Source organism: Triticum aestivum, chromosome 1A (genome assembly GCF_018294505.1).
Source record: "Triticum aestivum cultivar Chinese Spring chromosome 1A, IWGSC CS RefSeq v2.1, whole genome shotgun sequence".
NCBI classification, from domain to species: Eukaryota; Viridiplantae; Streptophyta; class Magnoliopsida; order Poales; family Poaceae; genus Triticum; species Triticum aestivum.
Window position 1 is genome coordinate 579008377 of NC_057794.1, and position 24170 is coordinate 579032546.

The 24170-nt window shown below is 41.7% G+C and overlaps 1 protein-coding gene across 3 annotated transcripts in view; it reads left to right on the forward strand.

Annotated features, from left to right (window-relative positions):
* LOC123069456 (peroxisomal membrane protein PEX14) overlaps positions 1-5422 on the forward strand; it is a 5675-nt gene extending 253 nt beyond the window's left edge. Inside the window, exons 2-8 of one of the 3 annotated variants that reach the window (XM_044492329.1) lie at positions 565-806; positions 892-937; positions 1180-1241; positions 1367-1411; positions 1492-1560; positions 1686-1904; positions 5210-5422. In XM_044492329.1, the coding sequence (XP_044348264.1) occupies positions 565-806; positions 892-937; positions 1180-1241; positions 1367-1411; positions 1492-1560; positions 1686-1904 (683 nt within the window). In that variant the 3' untranslated portion in view covers positions 5210-5422. Of the gene's footprint in view, positions 1-564; positions 807-891; positions 938-1179; positions 1242-1366; positions 1412-1491; positions 1561-1685; positions 2118-5209 lie in introns of those variants that run through there. The other 2 variants (XM_044492321.1, XM_044492332.1) reach the window with 2 other exon arrangements.
* Positions 5423-24170: the final 18748 nt, after the last annotated feature.

Sequence of the window (24170 nt, forward strand, 5' to 3'; positions counted from 1 at the left end):
CCCCTCTCCCTCTCCATCTCTGTCTCGCTTGGTTCCGCCGCCGGTTGCTGCTGAGTGCTGGCATGCCGCCGCAGCTAGAATTCGCACTGGCTGCTTGGTCAGCTCAGAAGCTGCTCATGGTAGTACTAATTCGTCCATTGATCCTCCGAGTTCTCGTTGCTGCGGCGAGCCGGCGACAGACCAGTGACGGGGCTACTATGGTAGTGTTAGGTTGGTACGATCGATCTGTGGCGACAGAGCAGGGGGCGCCATGGCTCTGGCTATCGGCTTCTGCTGGTCTGGTTGCCCATGCATCCACCTGATTAGTCTAATCGTTTTGAACTATTCAGTATTGTTCAGAACAATTCATGATTTCGTTCAGACATCCCTGTTCAAACTGGCGCGCAGACTAACTTAGGTTAGCATTCATTCTTGTGCGTAGATACCCTCGTAATATTCCGAGTGACCGTCGTACACTGTGTGTGCTGCCACATTACCGTATACATTTTTGCCTCTGCCGGTGTTTCATCATGATCGGCGGAGAAATCAAGCTGAGTATTGAAACTAAGTTTGCCCTCACTTTAGGTAGCTCAGAAGCTGCTGCTCATGGGAGTACTACTTCGCAAGACACGAAAGAGCAGGAGGAGATGAAAGGAGAAGCGGCTGTTGTGACCTCTGAACCGGTGAGGGAGGAACTGGTCCAGAGTGCCATTAGTTTTCTGAGTCACCCCAAAGTCGTGGCATCTTCCGATGTCCAGAGGCGTTCCTTCCTGGAAAATAAAGGGCTCACCGTGGACGAAATTGAAGAAGCATTTCGTCGTTTACTTGTAAGTTTTTTTTCTTTCACCATCTACTTGTCCCTGGTTATTCTCAACTTGCTGTTTTCATTAACGTCACTTTTGTAATTTGCAGAGCCCACCTTCAAACTCTACAAACTCAAATATGTGTGAATCTCAAGGTATGTGAGAACAGTCAGTTTACTAGTGATTCTAAGGCCTCCGGGTTTAGTTCTAATTTGATGTCACCGTGGATCCTGTCAAGATTATTGATAGCTTTTCGGTTTGTTTTTCTGTATAAGTAAATGGGGGTTCCATATCAACTTCCCCTTTCAGTTGTATCTTCAGTTCAGCACTGCTCTAAATGGCTTCATCAAAAGTTCAAAACATTCTTTTTTCTGACATTCCTACTTTAATTTTGTAGGAAGTCCTGATCCTGAAACTGTAACCCCTGTGGTGCCCCGGCACCCAAAATCATATATGGAGGTTCGCTATCTTGAGCGTCAATTTTTTTCTTACAAACTCATGCTAGCATATGAGCAACTTAGTTCAGTCTGAATATGAACCGGAAGTTGTCTCTAAACTGTCATATTGGACTTAACACTTGACAGGTCATGGAAATGATACAGAGGGGAGAGCGGCCAGATGATATCCAGGTATTCTAAATTTCTATTTGTCTCCCTAGTATTATTGCTTCAGCAAGAGGACTCTGTAACCCTATTGTTTTGTGATATAGGATATTAATGATGAGCCACCAAACCCTGATCAGCCAATCTCGAAACCCAGTATGGCACCCAAGCCCAAGGTTTGCACTTGAAATTATAGGCTAATCAATTTGATGATGAGTATAACTTTTAGAGTGTCTTCATGATGCCCTCTGACTTGCTTCAGAACTATGGTTGGCTCACATTTCTGTTGCTTGTTGAACAGCCATGGGAGAAGCAAGGCCAACAAAGTTCCGGTTGGGACCTGAAAGTGCTCTCAAGCGACCCAAGCGAATTGTCGTCAGGAGTTCGAACCGATAGCACCAGCCAGGCCACGGAATTAAACAATAGCTCCGGTTACGGGGATTTGATGCTGACGGCAGAGCCGGCTACAGGCTCCAAAGCCTTTCCATCTTGGAGCCCGAAGGATTGGATAAATATCTAGATACCATCTTGAACCCCAAATCTGCATGACTGGGACCAGGTTAGATATACCTCCATGTAAAACCGTAAGGGGCTCTCATGCCCATTATTACTTCCGTAGAACTAGACTCTCCGAAGCAAACAGATCTCCCCCATTGTAATCTCTTGCACAAGGTATACTGATACGTCTCCAACGTATCTATAATTTATGAAGCATTCATGCTATTTTATTATCTGTTTTGAATGTTTATGGGCTTTATTATACACTTTTATATTACTTTTGGGACTAACCTACTAACCGGAGGCCCAGCCCATATTGTTGTTTTCTTGCCTATTTCAGTATTTCGAAATGTCTTGTTTTGTTTGTATGTAAAGCTCCTGTGATAGTTATCGTAATTTTATTAATCAATCTACAATGGGTTCTGATGCACGTTGTTTAGCAACGCGTAAAGAAAGCGTGTAGCTACCTTTGTTCCTAGAAGAGAACGCCTATATAGTTATTTTAAATATAAAAAGGTTGGACCCCGGCCTTTGCATCATTGTGACCCACAAAAAATTGTACTCATAGGAGATTGATTTTTTTTTTCTTTTGCAAACACTACATAGGAGAAAACATACACACCAAAAAATACATTTGAAGCTAATGTTACACTCTAATCACAAAGCGACTTAACATCATCGCGGTCCCAGTCTCAAAACTACTTGACCGTGGAGGTGCTCCCCTTAATCAGCTTTGTCCTCAACATCACCACGCTCTCTCCCTTAATTTGCCAATCTAATCGACTACTAAAATAGACAGAGATAGATGGGGAGGAAAGGAAGGTATGGCGCAGCGGCCGTCGCACGTCCGTGGCCGGACAATGTTGCCCTACGCAAGAACTTGCATGTACGGAATGCCTCGGGAAGGTCGGGAATTTTCCTGAATGAAGTGAGATGACACACTCGTACTATAGACGCGAACCCCTTCGACCTGAACCGTAGGATTGACCCTCATCAATGGCTCAAATTGCTTCTCAGGCTTAGGATTCAAAATTTCAAACCTGGTACACTATGTAGTAAGTATAATATAATATAATATGTTAATATAGATAAGTATAAAGTATATAAATATAGATTTGAGCCAAACGAGCCAAAAGACACCGAATGCAACAAGTTCAGTCAAAAAATAATCACATAGCACATGATGGATGAAAAGCAATCATCAACCGAAAATGAATCATGCACTCGCACCATCACCATTGGCACCACCACTACCAATAATGTCACCACCATCACCACCTCTGCCACCACCAAATGACTTTGCCAAGATATCACCACGAGTGAGTTCCCAGTATTTTCTCTCCCTCTCGTGCATTTTGCTTGGGATCCATGAACATGATAGCACGCTCATGGGTCGCCTTCTTGTTCCCTTGTTCCTCAACCTCCAATTCAAGGCAGTGCTCCTCAACCTTCCTCTTGCTCATTTTCTCATCGGCCTTCATTGCAAGTCTTTGCTCCTTAATTGCTGTTGGAAATATGAGCAATTTACCGAATGATTTTATTAACAGAAATACTAGATAAAGCATGACTAGTATAGCAGTGATAAAACAAGCCATGCGATTTGACAAAGAGAAGGTAAATAATATCTGCATATATGAGCTAGAACCGATCATCTCTAGAGCAGACAGTAGAACAAGATGCATATCTGAAGTAGAGCCTAACACGTCTAGGGCAAACACTAGAAGAAGGAACTATTGCAGGACTTCTAACAGGAAAGATACTAACACGTACGGGACAGCAGTAGGAGCAGAGGCACTGGACTTGGGGTCGGTGTCCTCCATGTCGTCGAGGAGGTTGTCGACATCGGGGAAGTAGTCGTTGGAGTCCGGGGCGTCCGTGACGAAGAAGTTAGTAGTCGCGCAGAGCGCTCCCCAAAAACCTTATCACCCTTCTCCCGTACATGACTCAAAAAGTGCGGTTTCGGAGGCCTACTGTCCCGACCTGCGGTGCACGCCGCAAGCCGGAATGGGGAAGATCGTAGCAGCAGCGCGGTGCTCAGGAACCGGTGGCGAGAGGAAGAAGAAGTTCTGGTGCGTTTCTCTGAGAGGAGCGACCTCCCTTTTATAGACGCAAGAGAAGGAGGCGAGAGGGCAGGGCTGCACCGTTCGCATTCAAACTCCACCATCGCAAAAATTTAGACATCGGCTCGTTCCCGCAACCCGCGGCGCGGCGTGGCAGGCGGCGGAGGAGGAGCGCGCGTGGATATCCCTCTTGTTCTCATGCTCATACAAGTGGGGAAGGAGCCTCCCTTATAAAGAGGTCCAACTCCCTCTAAACTAGCAATGTGAGACTAAACTTTAGTTCCACCTCTTGCCTTGCACGAATGGGCTGCGTGGGCCTCTAGGATTTATTAGAAATTTCTGAAACTGCTATTGGGCTAGGCCCAAATAGACAAAAATTCCAGCAATTGCAAGCCTTCTTTCTTTTGCTTGCACATTTCTTTCATTGGCCGTCGCCTTTGCCTTCCACCTCTTATCCTCCATCATCTTGAGCTCGTAGAACTGAGTCATGTTCCCTTCCTCCCGTTTAGCCGCCAATGCCATCTTCATCTCCACCATTCCAACGAACTCTTCTTTGTATGCTCCAACACTTCCATCCATCTTTCTCTCCTTTGCATTTGCTCCATCCGGAGCATTTGAGGACTAGAGGATTTCTCTAACAAGTCATGGTTGACTGGCGATATGCCAATTCTTGCCCTCATCAGTGTTGTTTCATAGTTCCTTTTTCCCACTTCTCATTTCCCACAAGAGCCTTGTAACAATGATGTAAGTTGAATCCCTTGTTGCCACCCCTATTGTTCCTTTGCTTGTAAATCTTAGATGATGGGCTCATAATCGTTCATGGGCACTCCACTCGGTGGTGCTAGGTTCACTTGATCAATGCAACCGGACCACCGGTTGAATTGATCTTGGATGACACTCCAACAGTAAGTGGGAGAACTGGTTGTGCCGGTGGAGGTAATGGACACATGCATGGCTCACATAGTACTCCTCAATGCTTTTCCAAAATGTTTCCTTTATTTGATCAGGTTCGACTATGGCATCAAGAGAGATGTTCATCCAAGCATCGCACAAAGCAAGATCTTCTTCAGTCTTGTAGGTGCACGACCTCAAAGCATTCATCTTCATTGTTTGGGCGTCCACCTCCTCGACCTCGGTAGTTGATGATGTGAAACATCGGGAGTGGTCGTTCGAAGGGGAGGCTGGCAGTAGGCCTGCCAGGGGGCTTGGAAGGCCCACCAAAGAGCTGGCAATATGAAGGAGCCCGAAGGATTGGATAAATATCTAGATACCATCTTGAACCCCAAATCTGCATGACTGGGACCAGGTTAGATATACCTCCATGTAAAACCGTAAGGGGCTCTCATGCCCATTATTACTTCCGTAGAACTAGACTCTCCGAAGCAAACAGATCTCCCCCATTGTAATCTCTTGCACAAGGTATACTGATACGTCTCCAACGTATCTATAATTTATGAAGCATTCATGCTATTTTATTATCTGTTTTGAATGTTTATGGGCTTTATTATACACTTTTATATTACTTTTGGGACTAACCTACTAACCGGAGGCCCAGCCCATATTGTTGTTTTCTTGCCTATTTCAGTATTTCGAAATGTCTTGTTTTGTTTGTATGTAAAGCTCCTGTGATAGTTATCGTAATTTTATTAATCAATCTACAATGGGTTCTGATGCGCGTTGTTTAGCAACGCGTAAAGAAAGCGTGTAGCTACCTTTGTTCCTAGAAGAGAACGCCTATATAGTTATTTTAAATATAAAAAGGTTGGACCCCGGCCTTTGCATCATTGTGACCCACAAAAAATTGTACTCATAGGAGATTGATTTTTTTTTTCTTTTGCAAACACTACATAGGAGAAAACATACACACCAAAAAATACATTTGAAGCTAATGTTACACTCTAATCACAAAGCGACTTAACATCATCGCGGTCCCAGTCTCAAAACTACTTGACCGTGGAGGTGCTCCCCTTAATCAGCTTTGTCCTCAACATCACCACGCTCTCTCCCTTAATTTGCCAATCTAATCGACTACTAAAATAGACAGAGATAGATGGGGAGGAAAGGAAGGTATGGCGCAGCGGCCGTCGCACGTCCGTGGCCGGACAATGTTGCCCTACGCAAGAACTTGCATGTACGGAATGCCTCGGGAAGGTCGGGAATTTTCCTGAATGAAGTGAGATGACACACTCGTACTATAGACGCGAACCCCTTCGACCTGAACCGTAGGATTGACCCTCATCAATGGCTCAAATTGCTTCTCAGGCTTAGGATTCAAAATTTCAAACCTGGTACACTATGTAGTAAGTATAATATAATATAATATGTTAATATAGATAAGTATAAAGTATATAAATATAGATTTGAGCCAAACGAGCCAAAAGACACCGAATGCAACAAGTTCAGTCAAAAAATAATCACATAGCACATGATGGATGAAAAGCAATCATCAACCGAAAATGAATCATGCACTCGCACCATCACCATTGGCACCACCACTACCAATAATGTCACCACCATCACCACCTCTGCCACCACCAAATGACTTTGCCAAGATATCACCACGAGTGAGTTCCCAGTATTTTCTCTCCCTCTCGTGCATTTTGCTTGGGATCCATGAACATGATAGCACGCTCATGGGTCGCCTTCTTGTTCCCTTGTTCCTCAACCTCCAATTCAAGGCAGTGCTCCTCAACCTTCCTCTTGCTCATTTTCTCATCGGCCTTCATTGCAAGTCTTTGCTCCTTAATTGCTGTTGGAAATATGAGCAATTTACCGAATGATTTTATTAACAGAAATACTAGATAAAGCATGACTAGTATAGCAGTGATAAAACAAGCCATGCGATTTGACAAAGAGAAGGTAAATAATATCTGCATATATGAGCTAGAACCGATCATCTCTAGAGCAGACAGTAGAACAAGATGCATATCTGAAGTAGAGCCTAACACGTCTAGGGCAAACACTAGAAGAAGGAACTATTGCAGGACTTCTAACAGGAAAGATACTAACACGTACGGGACAGCAGTAGGAGCAGAGGCACTGGACTTGGGGTCGGTGTCCTCCATGTCGTCGAGGAGGTTGTCGACATCGGGGAAGTAGTCGTTGGAGTCCGGGGCGTCCGTGACGAAGAAGTTAGTAGTCGCGCAGAGCGCTCCCCAAAAACCTTATCACCCTTCTCCCGTACATGACTCAAAAAGTGCGGTTTCGGAGGCCTACTGTCCCGACCTGCGGTGCACGCCGCAAGCCGGAATGGGGAAGATCGTAGCAGCAGCGCGGTGCTCAGGAACCGGTGGCGAGAGGAAGAAGAAGTTCTGGTGCGTTTCTCTGAGAGGAGCGACCTCCCTTTTATAGACGCAAGAGAAGGAGGCGAGAGGGCAGGGCTGCACCGTTCGCATTCAAACTCCACCATCGCAAAAATTTAGACATCGGCTCGTTTCCGCAACCCACGGCGCGGCGTGGCGGGCGGCGGAGGAGGAGCGCGCGTGGATATCCCTCTTGTTCTCATGCTCATACAAGTGGGGAAGGAGCCTCCCTTATAAAGAGGTCCAACTCCCTCTAAACTAGCAATGTGAGACTAAACTTTAGTTCCACCTCTTGCCTTGCACGAATGGGCTGCGTGGGCCTCTAGGATTTATTAGAAATTTCTGAAACTGCTATTGGGCTAGGCCCAAATAGACAAAAATTCCAGCAATTGCAAGCCTTCTTTCTTTTGCTTGCACATTTCTTTCATTGGCCGTCGCCTTTGCCTTCCACCTCTTATCCTCCATCATCTTGAGCTCGTAGAACTGAGTCATGTTCCCTTCCTCCCGTTTAGCCGCCAATGCCATCTTCATCTCCACCATTCCAACGAACTCTTCTTTGTATGCTCCAACACTTCCATCCATCTTTCTCTCCTTTGCATTTGCTCCATCCGGAGCATTTGAGGACTAGAGGATTTCTCTAACAAGTCATGGTTGACTGGCGATATGCCAATTCTTGCCCTCATCAGTGTTGTTTCATAGTTCCTTTTTCCCACTTCTCATTTCCCACAAGAGCCTTGTAACAATGATGTAAGTTGAATCCCTTGTTGCCACCCCTATTGTTCCTTTGCTTGTAAATCTTAGATGATGGGCTCATAATCGTTCATGGGCACTCCACTCGGTGGTGCTAGGTTCACTTGATCAATGCAACCGGACCACCGGTTGAATTGATCTTGGATGACACTCCAACAGTAAGTGGGAGAACTGGTTGTGCCGGTGGAGGTAATGGACACATGCATGGCTCACATAGTACTCCTCAATGCTTTTCCAAAATGTTTCCTTTATTTGATCAGGTTCGACTATGGCATCAAGAGAGATGTTCATCCAAGCATCGCACAAAGCAAGATCTTCTTCAGTCTTGTAGGTGCACGACCTCAAAGCATTCATCTTCATTGTTTGGGCGTCCACCTCCTCGACCTCGGTAGTTGATGATGTGAAACATCGGGAGTGGTCGTTCGAAGGGGAGGCTGGCAGTAGGCCTGCCAGGGGGCTTGGAAGGCCCACCAAAGAGCTGGCAATATGAAGGAGCCCGAAGGATTGGATAAATATCTAGATACCATCTTGAACCCCAAATCTGCATGACTGGGACCAGGTTAGATATACCTCCATGTAAAACCGTAAGGGGCTCTCATGCCCATTATTACTTCCGTAGAACTAGACTCTCCGAAGCAAACAGATCTCCCCCATTGTAATCTCTTGCACAAGGTATACTGATACGTCTCCAACGTATCTATAATTTATGAAGCATTCATGCTATTTTATTATCTGTTTTGAATGTTTATGGGCTTTATTATACACTTTTATATTACTTTTGGGACTAACCTACTAACCGGAGGCCCAGCCCATATTGTTGTTTTCTTGCCTATTTCAGTATTTCGAAGAAAAGGAATATCAAACGGAATCCAAATGGAATGAAACCTTCGGGAGCGTGATTTTTGGAACGGATATGATCCAGGAGACTTGGAGTTGAAGTAAAGGAAGCTTCGAGGTGGCCACGAGGGTGGGGGGCGCGCCCACCCCCCTGGGCGTGCCCCCTGTCTCGTAGGCCCCTCAAGGGTCCCCCGACCGACTTCTTTCGCCTATATATTCCCATTTACCCTAAAAACATCGGAGGAAAATAGATCGGGAGTTCCACCGCCGCAAGCCTCTGTAGTGCTACGTCTTGAGCTTGCGTTGGTTTTCCTCGAAGAGGAGAGGGTGATGCAGCAAGTGTAGCATAAGTATTTCCCTCAGTTTTGAGAACCAAGGTATCAATCCAGTAGGAGGCTCCTCAAAAGTCCCACGCACCTACACAAACAAACTGAGAACTCGCAACCAACGCAATAAAGGGGTTGTCAATCCCTTCACGGCCACTTGCGAAAGTGAGATCTAATAAAGATAGTATGATAAGGTAAATATATTTTTGGTATTTTTATAATATAGACGCAAAAAGTAAAGATGCAAATAAAAGTAGATTGAAAGCAAATATGATAAGAGATAGACCCGGGGGCCATAGGTTTCACTAGAGGCTTCTCTCAAGATAGCATAAGTATTACGGTGGGTGAACAAATTACTGTCGAGCAATTGATAGAAAAGCGCATAGTTATGAGATTATCTAGGCATGATCATGTATATAGGCATCACGTCCATAACAAGTAGACCGACTCCTACCTGCATCTACTACTATTACTCCACACATCGACCGACTCCTGCCTGCATCTAGAGTATTAAGTTCATAAGAACAGAGTAACGCATTAAGCAAGATGACATGATGTAGAGGGATAAACTCAAGCAATATGATATAAAATCCATCTTGTTATCCTCGATGGCAACAATACAATATGTGCCTTGCAACCCTTTCTGTCACTGGGTAAGGACACCGCAAGATTGAACCCAAAGCTAAGCACTTCTCCCATGGCAAGAAAGATCAATCTAGTAGGCCAAACCAAACTGATAATTCGAAGAGACTTGCAAAGATAACTCGATCATACATAAAAGAATTTAGAGAAGATTCAAATATTATTCATATATAAACTTGATCATAAACCCACAATTCATCGGATCTCGACAAACACACCGCAAAAAGAGTTTACATCGAATAGATCTCCACAAGAGAGGGGGAGAACATTGTATTGAGATCCAAAAAGAGAGAAGAAGCCATCTAGCTAATAACTATGGACCCGTAGGTCTGTGGTAAACTACTCACAACTCATCGGAGGGGCAAGGATATTGATGTAGAGGCCCTCCATGGTCGATTCCCCCTCCGGCAGAGTGCCGACGAAGGCCCCAAGATAAGATCTCGCGGATACAGAAGGTTACGGCAGTGGAAATTGTGTTTCGTGGTGCTCCTGGATGTTTTCGGGGTACGTAGGTATATATAGGAGGAAGAAGTACGTCGGTGGCCGCCCGAGGGGCCCACGAGACAGGGGGGGCGGCCTCCTATCTCGTGGGGGCCTCGGGTGCTTCTTGACTTGCACTCCAAGCTCTCCGGATCACGTTCGTTCCAAAAATCACGCTCTCGAAGGTTTCATTCCGTTTGGACTCCGTTTGATATTCTTTTTCTTCGAAATACTGAAATAGGCAAAAAAACAGCAATATGGGCCGGGCCTCCGGTTAGTAGGTTAGTCCCAAAAATGATATAAATGTGTAAAATAAAGCCCATAAACATCCAAAAGGGGTAATATAATATCATGGAACAATCAAAAATAATAGATACGTTGGAGACGTATCAGTAGCCACCAAAAACCTCTCGGGAGCCCGTTCCGGCATCCTGCCGGAGGGGGAACCCATCACCGGTGGCCATCTTCATCATCCCGGCGCTCTCCATGATGAGGAGGGAGTACTTCACCCTCGGGGCTGAGGGTATGTACCAGTAGCTATGTGTTTGATCTCTCTCTCTCTCTCTCTCTCTCGTGTTCTCTCTATGGCACGATCTTGATGTATCGCGAGCTTTGCTATTATAGTTGGATCTTATGATGTTTCTCCCCCTCTACTCTCTTGTGATTAATTGAGTTTTCCTCTTGAAGTTATCTTATCGGATTGAGTCTTTAAGGATTTGAGAACACTTGATGTATGTCTTGCCGTGCTTATCTGTGGTGACAATGGGATATCACGTGATCCACTTGATGTATGTTTTGGTGATCAACTTGTGGGTTCCGCCCATGAACCTATGCATAGGGGTTGGCACACGTTTTCGTCTTGACTCTCCGGTAGAAACTTTGGGGCACTCTTTGAAGTACTTTGTGTTGGTTGAATAGATGAATTTGAGATTGTGTGATGCATATCATATAATCATGCCCACGGATACTTGAGGTGACAATGGAGTATCTAGGTGACATTAGGGTTTTGGTTGATTTGTGTCTTAAGGTGTTATTCTAGTATGAACTCTATGATAGATTGAACGGAAAGAATAGCTTCGTGTTATTTTACTACGGACTCTTGAATAGATCGGGCAGAAAGGATAACTTTGAGGTGGTTTCGTACCCTACCATAATCTCTTCGTTTGTTCTCCGCTATTAGTGGCTTTGGAGTAACTCTTTTTTGCATGTTGAGGGATAGTTATATGATTCAAGTATGTTATTACTGTTGAGAGAACTTGCACTAGTGAAAGTATGAACCTTAGGCCTTGTTTCCTTCTATTGCAATACCATTTACGCTCACTTTTATCATTAGTTACCTTGCTGTTTTTATATTTTCAGATTACAAATACCTATATCTACCATCCATATTGCACTTGTATCACCATCTCTTCACCGAACTAGTGCACCTATACAATTTACCATTGTATTGGGTGTGTTGGGGACACAAGCGACTCTTTGTTATTTGGTTGCAGGGTTGTTTGAGAGAGACCATCTTCATCCTACGCCTCCGACGGATTGATAAACCTTAGGTCATCCACTTGAGGGAAATTTGCTACTGTCCTACAAACCTTTGCACTTGGAGGCCCAACAACGTCTACAAGAAGAAGGTTGTGTAGTAGACATCAAGCTCTTTTCTAGCGCCGTTGCCGGGGAGGTGAGTGCTTCAAGGTATATCTTTAGATCTTGCAATCGAATCTTTTTGTTTCTTGTTTTATCACTAGTTTAGTCTATAAAAGAAAATTACAAAAAAATGGAATTGAGTTTGCCTCATATGCTTCATCTTTTTAATATCTTTTGTGAGAATGATGGAAAGGAAAATTATGCTCAATTGCTAGAAGAAGAATGCATTAAAATATTTGGTACTAGATCTTTGTATGATGAGCATGATTGCAATGTCGTTAGTATGAATTCCTTGAATATACATGATGCTAATGATATGCAAAGCCACAAGCTTGGGGAAGCTATGTTTGATGAAGATGATATTCTTTTGTCCCCCAAGTTTTGATGAGCAAATTTATTATGATGATAGCATGCCTCCTATTTATGATGATTATATTGATGAAAGTGGGTTTGGAAGAGTGTCAACTTTAGGAAGTAATGATCCCACTATTTTGGAGGATGTTGAATTTTATTGTAATGAATATGAAATTGGATTTGGAAGAGTGTCAACTTTATTTAGTGATGATTCCACTATCTTGGAAGAGGTTTCAATCGATTATGATGAGAACGAAGTTGCTACTTATGATGATTATTGTGATGAAACTTATGCTATAAATAGCAGTGATGATTATATTTATAAAACTTGTCATGTTTATGATTACCCTTTTTCTGAACATTACTCTTTTAATGTGGAAACAATTTTTAGTATTCAAGTCTTTTATGATACTCCCATTTTTCTGAATGATTGTGCTTATGTGGAGAGTAGTAAATTTTCCTTGCAAGTAGATCATGAAAAGAATGCTTTAGGTGCTGGTTATATTGTTGAATTCATTCATGTTGCTACTGAAAATTATTATGAGAGAGGAACATATGCTTGTAGGAATTGCAATAGTATCAAGTTTCCTCTCTATGTGCTTAACATCTTGAAGTTATGCTTGTTTTGCCGTCCTATGCTAGTTGATTATTGTTCCCATAAGTTGTTTGCTCACAAAATCCCTATGCATAGGAAGTGGGTTAGACCTAAATGTGCTAGTCATGTGCTTCATGATGCTCCCGTTATGTTTCAATCCTTATCTTTTATATGAGCATCATTGTCATCATCATGCCTAGCTAGAAAGGCATTAAAGAAAAGCGCTTGTTGGGAGACAACCCGATATTTACCCTTACTGTTTTTGTGTTAACATGATTATGCTACTATAGTAATCATGTTTTATAGCTTTTGTTTCAATAAAGTGCCAAGTAAGACCTTTAGGATAGCTTACGGTGATAGTTGTGTTGATCCTGCTGAAAATCAAAAACTTTTGCACCCAGTAAATTAGTTTTGATAATTCATAGAAACGTGCTTATGATCTGATTCTTTTTTCTATGGATTGGTACACAAATTTCTTAAGACTTCCTAATTTTGTAGGATTTTTCGAGTTCCGGAAGTATACGTTTGATACAGATTACTACAAACTGTTCTGTTTTTGATAGATTCTGTTTTCTATGTGTTGTTTGCTTATTTTGATGAATCTATGAGTAGTATCGGAGGATATGAACCATAGATAAGTTGGAGTACATTAGATATTACACAATATGAATTTATAATGAGTTCACAACAGTACCTAAGTGGTGGCTTTATTTCTTATACTAACGGAGCTTACGAGTTTTCTGTTGAGTTTTGTGTTGTGAAGTTTTCATGTTTTGGGTAAAGATTCGATGGACTATGGAATAAGGAGTGGCAAGAGCCTAAGCTTGGGGATTCCCAAGGAACCCCAAGGTAATATTCAAGGACAACCAAGAGCCTAAGCTTGGGGATGCCCCAGATGGCATTCCCACTTTCGTCTTTGTTCATCGGTAACTTTACTTGGAGCTATATTTTTATTCACCACATGATATGTGTTTTGCTTGGAGCGTCATTTTCTTTTGTTAGTATTTGCTTGCTGTTATTTAGATTAATGTTTTGCATCTTTATTTTCAATAAAAATGTCAAGGATAGCCTTTACCATGCTTATTTTGCTAGTATGCATGTTGCTGTTTGAAAACAGAAAGTTTACCACTGTTGCAAAAATTCCCTAGAAAAGTCAAAGAATGGTATAATGTTGAAACTTTTTTAATATTAGCTCTGATAAATCTTCTACAGCGTAGTATTTTTCCCATAATTTTTGGATTTAGGGAAGTATTGATACTCTTGCATTCTTTACAGACTGTACTGTTTTGGCAGATTGCTGTTATGTTTGCATTGTTTGCATATGTTTGCTTGTTTAATGATTCTATTTGAGGATACGAGTATTAAATATGCAGAGACATTTAGTATGCAATGTGATAATTTTAGTGATTTGTTTCAGTAGAAAATGATAAGGTTTTGCATTGGTTTATACTAACCTATCTCACGAGTTCTTGTTGAGTTTGGTGTGGATGAAGCTTTTGATAAAAAGAGAAACCATGATATGAGAGGAATTAAGGAGACACAAAATTTCAAGCTTGGGGATGCCCAAGGCACCCCAAGATAATATTTCAAGAAGTCTCAAGCATCTAAGCTTGGGGATGCCCCGGTAGACATCCCACCTTTCTTCTTCAACAACTATCGGTTAGTATCGGTTGAGGCTAAGTTTTTGCTTCTTCACATGAGTTGTGCTATCCTTGCAATGTCATTTTATTTTGCTTTGCTTTCTGTTTGAATAAGATACCAAGTTCTGAAATTTTTAAATGAGAGAGAGTCTTCACATGAGCTACATAATTATTTAGCTACTCATTGATCTTCACTTATATCTTTTGGAGTAGTTTGTCATTTACTCGTGCGCTTCACTTATATCCTATGAGTAAATGGTTGAATGAGTTGAATGTCATAAATCTGAAATTATATATGTCTCATTTGCTTATCCCTTGGGGAGTAATGACTTCACATCTAAGAAGTAGAGGTTGTAAATTTATTGAAAGTTAGCAAGCATTGTATTGGTCATTTGAACAATTCCTGAAAGAATATTTAAGGAAGAGAGATTTCACATATAAATATACTATCTTAGACATCTTTTATAATTGTGAGCACTCATTATGTATGACATGCTAAAGAGTTGGTGTTGGACAAGGAAGACAACGTAATGGGTTATGTTTTCTCACATCTCAGTTAAAGTATATTGTCATGGATCATTCAAACATGTTGAGCTTGCCTTTCCCCCTCATGCTAGCTAAATTCCTTGCACCAAGTAGAGATACTACTTGTGCTTCCAAATATCCTTAAACCAAGTTTTGCCATGAGAGTCCACCATACCTACCTATGGATTGACTAAGATCCTTCAAGTAAGTTGTCATCGGTGCAAGCAATAAAAATTGCTCTCTAAATATGTATGATCTATTAGTGTGAAGAAAATAAGCTTTATACGATCTTGTTATGGAAGCAATAAAAGCGACGGACTGCATAATAAAGGTCCATATACAAGTGGCAATATAAAGTGACGTTCTTTTGCATTAAGATTTTGTACATCCAACCATAAAAGTGCATGACAACCTCTGCTTCCCTCTACAAAGGGCCTATCTTTTACTTTATGCAAGAGTCAAGGTGATCTTCACCTTTCCCTTTTTCATTTTATCCTTTGGCAAGCACCTCGTGTTGGAAAGATCCTGATATATATATCCAATTGGATGTAAGTTAGCATGAAATATTATTGTTGACATCACCCAAAGGTGAATACGTTGGGAGGCAATACTATAAGCCCCTATCTTTCTCAGTGTCCGATTAAAACTCCATAACCGTAAGTATTGCGTGAGTGTTAGCAATTGTAGAAGACTATATGATAGTTGAGTATGTGAAGTTTGCTAAATCAAAGCTCTGACATAGACCCTTCCTGAAAATAAGATGGTGATACAAGTGCAATATGGATGGTAGATATAGGTATTTGTAATCTGAAAATATAAAAACAGCATGGTAACTAATGATAAAAGTGAGCGTAAACGGTATTGCAATAGTTGGAAACAAGGCCTAAGGTTCATACTTTCACTAGTGCAAGTTCTCTCAACAATAATAACATACTTGGATCATATAACTATCCCTCAACATGCAACAAAGAGTCACTCCAAAGCCACTAATAGCGGAGAATAAACGAAGAGATTATGGTAGGGTACGAAACCACCTCAAAGTTATCCTTTCTGCTCGATCTATTCAAGAGTCCATACTAAAATAACACGAAGATATTCTTTCCGTTCAATCTATCATAGAGTTCATACTAGAATAACACCTTAAGACACAAATCAACCAAAACCCTAATGTCACCTAGATACTCCATTGTCACCTCAAGTATCAGTGGGCATGATTATACGATATGCATCACACAATCTCAGATTCATCTATTCAACCAACACAAAGTACTTCAAAGAGTGCCCCAAAGTTTCTACCGGAGAGTCAAGACGAAAACGTGTGCCAGCCCCTATGCATAGGTTCATGGGCGGAACCCGCAATTTGATCACCAAAACATACATCAAGTGGATCACGTGATATCCCATTGTCACCACAGGTAAACACGGCAACACATACATCAAGTGTTCTCAAATCCTCAAAGACTCAATCCGATAAGATAACTTCAAGAGGAAAACTCAATTCATCACAAGAGAGTAGAGGGGGAGAAACATCATAAGATCCAACTATAATAGCAAAGCTCGCGATACATCAAGATCATGCCATAGAGAGAACACAAGAGAGAGAAAGATCAAACACATAGCTACTGGTACATACCCTCAGCCCCGAGGGTGAACTACTCCCTCCTCGTCATGGAGAGTGATACGTCTCCAATGTATCTACTTTTCCAAACACTTTTGCCCTTGTTTTGGACTCTAACTTGCATGATTTGAATGAAACTAACCCGGACTGACACTGTTTTCAACAGAACTGCCATGATGTTGTTTATTGTGCAAAAAACAAAAGTTCTTGGAATGACCTGAAAATCCACGAAGATAAGTTTTGGAAAATATAAAAAATACTGGCAAAAGAATCAAGACCAGGGGGCCCACACCCTGTCCACGAGGGTGGGGGGCGTGCCCCCTATCTCATGGGCCCCTGACGCTCCACCGACCTCAACTCCAACTCCATATATTACGTTTCACGGAGAGAAAAAATCAGGGAGAAAGTTTCATTGCGTTTTACGATGCGGAGCCGCAGCCAAGCCCTAATCTCTCTCGGGAGGGCTGATCTGGAGTCCGTTCGAGGCTCTGGAGAGGGGGATTCATAGCCGTCGTCATCATCAACCATCCTCCATCACCAATTTCATGATGCCCACCGCCGTGCATGAGTAATTCCATCGTAGGTTGCTGGACGGTGATGGGTTGGATGAGATTTACCATGTAATCAAGTTAGTTTTGTTATGGTTTGATCCCTAGTATCCACTATGTTCTGAGATTGATGTTGCTATGACTTTTCTATGCTTAATGCTTGTCACTAGGGCCCGAGTGCCATGATTTCAGATCTGAACCTATTATGTTTTCATGAATATATGTGTGTTCTCGATCCTATCTTGCAAGTCTATAGTCACCTATTATGTGTTATGATCCGACAACCCCGAAGTGGCAATAATCACGATACTTCTCGGTGATGACCGTAGTTTGCGGAGTTCATGTATTGACTATGTGCTAATGCTTTGTTCCGGTTCTCTATTAAAAGGAGGCCTTAATATCCCTTAGTTTCCGCTAGGACCCCACTGCCACGGGAGGGTAGGACAAAATATGTCATGCAAGTTCTTTTCCATAAGCGCGTATGACTATATTCGGAATACATGCCTACATTACATTGATGAACTGGAGCTAGTTCTGTGTCACCCTATGTTATTACATGAGGAATCACATCCAACATAATTATCCATCACTAATCCAATGCCTACGAGCTTTTCAGATATTGTGCTTCGCTTATTTACTTTTTCGTTGCTATTGTTACAATTCCTACAAAACTATTATCTTTACTTTTGCCACTGTTACCATTACTATCATACTACTTTGCTACTAAATACTTTGCTGCAGATACTAAGTTATCCAGGTGTGGTTGAATTGACAACTCAATTGCTAATACTTAAGAATATTCTTTGGCTCCCCTAGTGTCGAATCAATAAATTTGGGTTGAATACTCTACCCTCGAAAGCTGTTGCGATCCCCTACACTTGTGGGTTATCAAGACTAATTTCTGGCGCCGTTGCCGGGGAGCATAGCTCTATTCTTTGAGTCACTTGGTATTTATATCTGTTGATCACTATGAGGAACTTGAAACTACTTCTGCTATTCATGATACTTATGATGCCACTACTTCTGTGTGTGATACTACCTTGCCATTAGGTGAATTTCTTGATGAACAACTTGCTAGGGTTAGAGAGAATGAAATTATTGAAGATGCTATTATTGATGATAGTGATGATGAAAGTTCTCCCCCTGATTATGAATTGCCTGTTGTTCCTGAGGGTTATGTTATGAATGAGGAAGCTGCTAGAGCTATCTTTGCTTGCAAACATAGATATGATCTTAAAAAGTTATTAGCTAAATGGAAGCAGCAATCTCTTAATGCTAGAATGAAATTAACCTGACCCCGCTTTTGCTACTTCACCTATCTGTGTTACTGATAAGGATTATGAATTCTCTGTTGATCCTGAAATAATTACTTTGGTTGAATCTGATCCTTTTTATGGCCTTGAATCTGAAACTGTTGTGGCACATCTTACCAAGTTAAATGATATAGCCACCCTATTTACTAATGATGAGAAGTCTCGCTATTATTATATCCTTAAGATATTTTCATTCTCATTAAAGTGTGATACTAAGGATCTCTTGATCCTGGTTGTGTGCGTAGTCCCCAGGATATGATTTATTACTTCTCTGCTAAATATTTTCCTGCTCATAAGAAACAAGCTGCCTTGCGGGAAATATATAATTTTGTGCAAATCAAAGAAGAGAGTCTCCCACAAGCTTGGGGGAGGCTTCTCCGATTACTTAATGCTTTGCCTGATCATCCTCTTAAGAAAAATGAAATACTTGATATCTTTTATAATGGACTAACCGATGCTTCCAAGGACTACTTGGATAGTTGTGTTGGTTGTGTTTTCAGGGAAAGAACAGTCGACGAAGCTGAATTACTATTGAATAATATGTTGACTAATGAAAATAATTGGACTCTCCCTAAGCCAATTCCTGAGGCAATTCCTGAACCAATTGAGCCAACTCTTGAGCCTATTCCTAAACCCACTCCTAAGAAGAGAGGTGTTCTATTTCTCAGTCCTGAAGATATGCAAGAGGCAAAGAAATCAATGAAAGAAAAATGTATTAAAGCTGAAGATGTTAAGAATTTACCTCCTATTGAAGAAATACATGGTCTTAATATACCGTCTGTCAAAGAAACACATTGTCTTGATAACCTGACACGGGTAGTAAAGGTAAATAGTCTCTATAGATATGATAAAGTTGAAATTCCCTCTACTAAATTTGATAGCCCATGCTTAGATGAGTTTGATGACTTTATGGCTAGACAAGAAAGTTTTAATGCTTATGTTGGTAGAGAATTAAAGAATAATGTTTTCGAGAGAGGACGCTTGAGTGATTATATGGCTAGAGTTAAAGGTGAACTTAAACTCATTAGCAAATATGCTTCTATGGTTACCACTCAAGATGAGCAAGTACTTAAAGCTCAAAATGATCTGCTTGATAAATTAAATAATAAATATGACTTTGCTGTTAGAGTGGCTACTAGAACTGGTAGAATGACTCAGGATCCTTTGTATCCTGAAGGCCACCCTAAGAGAATCGAGCAAGATTCTCAGAGAAATAATTTAGAGGCACCTAGTTCTTCCAAAAAGAAGAAAAAGGAAAATGATAGGACTTTGCATGCTTTTAGTGAACCTGTTGTAGACACACCTGAGAATCCCAATGATATTTCTATTTCTGATGCTGAAACACAATCAGGTGATGAACATGAACCTAGTGATAACGTTAACGATAATATTCATGTTGATGCTCAACCTAGCAATAACAATGACGTAGAGATTGAACCTGATGTTGATCTTGATAACCCACAATCAAAGAATCAACGTTATGATAAGAGAGATTTTGTTGCTAGGAAGCACGGTAGAGAAAGAGAACCATGGGTTCAGAAACCCATGCCCTTTCCTCCTAAACCATCCAAGACAAAGGATGATGAGGATTTTGAGCGCTTTGCTGAAATGATTAGACCTATCTTCCTACGTATGCGCTTAACTGATATGCTTAAAGTAAATCCTTATGCTAAGTATATGAAGGATATCATTACAAATAAAAGAAAGATACCGGAAGCTGAAATTTCCACCATGCTTGCTCAGTACACTTTTAAGGGTGGAATACCAAAGAAACTTGGAGACCCTGGGGTACCAACTATACCATGCTCCATTAAAAGAAACTATGTTAAAACTACTTTCTGTGATCTTGGAGCCGGTGTTAGTGCTATGCCTCTCTCTTTATATCGTAGACTTGAATTGAATAAGTTGACACCTACTGAATATCTTTGCAAATGGCTGATAAATCAACTGCTATACCTGTCGGCATTTGTGAGGATGTGCATGTTGTGGTTGCAAATGTCACTATCTTAACGGACTTTGTTATTCTTGATATTCCCGAGGACGATAGTATGTCGATTATCCTTGGTAGACCCTTTTTGAACACTGCAGGGACTGTTATTGATTGCAACAAAGGCAATGTCACTTTTCATGTTAATGGTAATGAGCATACGGTACACTTTCCGAGGAAACAATCTCAAGTTCATAGCATCAATTCTATTGGAAAAAGTCCAACTATCATTATTGGAGGTTTTGAATTTCCTCTTACTACTATCAAGAAAAAGTATGATATTCTTATTGTTGGGGATGTTCATATCCTCGTTGAGGTAACCTAGTGTTATTCGAAATTTCTCCGATTCCGTGTTATTCGGAATGAGTTTGTTAACAAGACTTGATCAACCTTGTTAGTGGATTCATTTTGATGATCATGAGATGGATGAAACTAGAAGGCACAACCTTTTGTACCCTCTTTTTACTTTATGTTATTTAGAATAAATAAAGCAAAAATAGTATTATTTGTCTATTTTTTGAATTATCTGTGCAATAAAAAATATCCTGAAAATAAAAGTGCTCCAAATGCCCTGCAATTTTAGTATGAATTTTTATGGAATATTTGAGGATTTTAGGCACTGAAAACACTGCAGGAGGGGCAAGCACCTGGCCACGAGGGTGGAGGGCGCGCCCACACCCCCTGGGCGCGCCCCCCTGTCTCGTGGGCCCATGGTGGGCCCCCTCCACTTATTCCTGCACCCACACACTCCATCTTCTTCCCCAAAAAATCCCCATCCAGCTCAAGCACGAGTTCTAGCTCATTTTGCTGCAATTTTCGATCTCCTTGCTCAAAGCTCCATTCACAAAACTGCTTTGAGAGATTGTTGCTTGGTATGTGACTCCTCCATTGGTCCAATTTGTTTTCATTCTAGTACTTTATTCATTGCAAATTTTTGCTGCATAGGTGACCCTATTCTTGAGCTTGCATGTCAAATTTATGAGGTCCCAAGTAATTCTAATGCATGATATAGGCTCTAGGCACTTGTAGGAGTAGTTGCTACCAATCTTGTTTGGTTATATTCACTTTTATTTTGAAGTTACTAAAATTTCAGAAAATTTTAGAAAATGTTAAGGAGATTTTTGAGGGGCTCTTCTAGCCAAGGCTCCAAAGATAAACAAGCTAAGGAGAAGGAAAAGGCCAAGTATAATCTTCCTCGCGTAGCGGAAGAACGGCCGTGTGAATGGCCTTGTGATAATTTCTTGAGAGAAGCCGGGATTTATGAAGACTTTTATTCTCTGGCTGAAAATGCGGGCCTCACCGACTTCCTCCACGACCGGATCGATCAATATCTCTTACTCACCAATACTTTCGTGCAAAACTTTTATTATTATCCTAAGAAGTCACCGCCTTCAGTATCTTTTCATTTATATGATGAATTCAGGGAAATGTCTTTACGTGATTTTTGCGCGGTATGTAGGATACCCTTTGAGGGAAAATTAGATGAAACACATCGTAAAGATGTGGATGGCTTTGTCAACACTATCACTGTAGGGGATCCAAAGAAGGGTTCCGATGCGAGAATCTCTAGCATACACTTTCCTGTTTTACGCTACTTTGCCATATTTGCTAGTAGATGCTTAATTGGTCGTGGAAATAGTGGAAACTTCAGTGTGCCTGATATTATTATTCTATTCCATGCCATGTTTGGTGATAACATTTTTAGTATGGGTGTCGTTATTGCTAAACAGCTGAGCCTGAATCGTACAAAAGGCCCCATTTTTGGAGGTATCTATGCTGCACGTCTTGCTAGACATTTTGAGATACCTATTGCTACGTCTTGAGCTTGCGTTGGTTTTCCCCGAAGAGGAGAGGATGATGCAGCACAGTAGCGTAAGTATTTCCCTCAGTTTTTGAGAACCAAGGTATCAATCCAGTAGGAGGCCACGCACAAGTCCCTCGTACCTGCACAAAACGATAGCTACTCGCAACCAACGCGATTAGGGGTTATCAATCCCTTCACGGTCACTTACGAGAGTGAGATCTGATAGAGATAATATTTTTGGTATTTTTGGTATAAAGATGCAAAGTAAAAAGTAAAAGCAAAGTAAAAACAAAGCAAGTATAAAAGTGATGGAGATTGATATGATGAGAATAGACCCGGGGGCCATAGGTTTCACTAGTGGCTTCTTTCAAGAGCATAATTATTCTACGGTGGGTGAACAACTTACTGTTGAGCAATTGACAGAATTGAGCATAGTTATGAGGTTATCTAGGTATGATCATGTATATAGGCATCACGTCTGAGACAAGTAGATCGAAACGATTCTGCATCTACTACTATTACACCACTCATCGACCGCTATCCAGCATGCATCTAGAGTATTAAGTTAAAAACAAAGTAACGCCTTAAGGAAGATGACATGATGTAGAGGAATAAATTCATGCAATATGATAAATACCCCATCTTGTTATCCTCGATGGCAACAATACAATATGTGCCTTGCAACCCTTTCTGTCACTGGGTAAGGTCACCGCAAGATTGAACCCAAAGCCATGCACTTCTCCCATTGCAAGAACTACCAATCTAGTTGGCCAAACCAAACGGATAATTTGAAGAGACTTGCAAAGATAACTCAATCATACATAAAAGAATTCAGAGAAGATTCAAATATTATTCATAGATAAGCTGGATCATAAACCCACAATTCATTGATCTCAACAAACACACCGCAAAAAGAAGATTACATTGAATAGATCTCCACGAGAGAGGGGGAGAACATTGTATTGAGATCCAAAAAGAGAGAAGAAGCCATCTAGTTACTAGCTATGGACCCGAAGGTCAGAAGTAAACTACTCGCACTTCATCGGAGGGGCTATGGTGTTGATGTAGAAGCCCTCTGTCGGTGTCAAAACCGGCGGATCTCGGGTAGGGGGTCCCGAACTGTGCATCTAGGCGGATGGTAACAGGAGACAAGGGACACGATGTTTTTAACCAGGTTCGGGCCCTCTCGATGGAGGTAAAACCCTACTCCTGCTTGATTAATATTGATGATATGGGTAGTACAAGAGTAGATCTACCACGAGATCAGAGAGGCTAAACTCTAGAAGCTAGCCTATGGTATGATTGTTGTTCGTCGTACGGACTAAAACCCTCCGGTTTATATAGACACCGAAGAGGGTTAGGGTTACACAGAGTCGGTTACAATGGTAGGAGATCTACATATCCGTATCACCAAGCTTGCCTTCCACGCCAAGGAAAGTCCCATCCGGACACGGGACGAAGTCTTCAATCTTGTATCTTCATAGTCCAGGAGTCCGGCCAAAGGTGATAGTTCGGCTATCCAGACACCCCCTAACCCGGGACTCCCTCAGTAGCCCCCGAACCAGGCTTCAATGACGACGAGTCCGACGTGTTGATTGTCTTCGGCATTGCAAGGCGGGTTCTTCTCCAAATCCTGTGCACCTGTTCAATAATGTCCGGCTTCTCGTAAATATCGTGCTCCTCGGCTTCCATGCCCAATAATTGTTGGGGAACGTAGTAATTGCAAAAAAATTCCTATGCACACGCAAGATCATGGTAATGCATAGCAACGAGAATGGGAGTGTATCTTCATACCCTTGAAGATCGCTAAGCGGAAGCGTTAGCACAACGCGGTTGATGTAGTCATACGTCTTCACGGCCCGACCG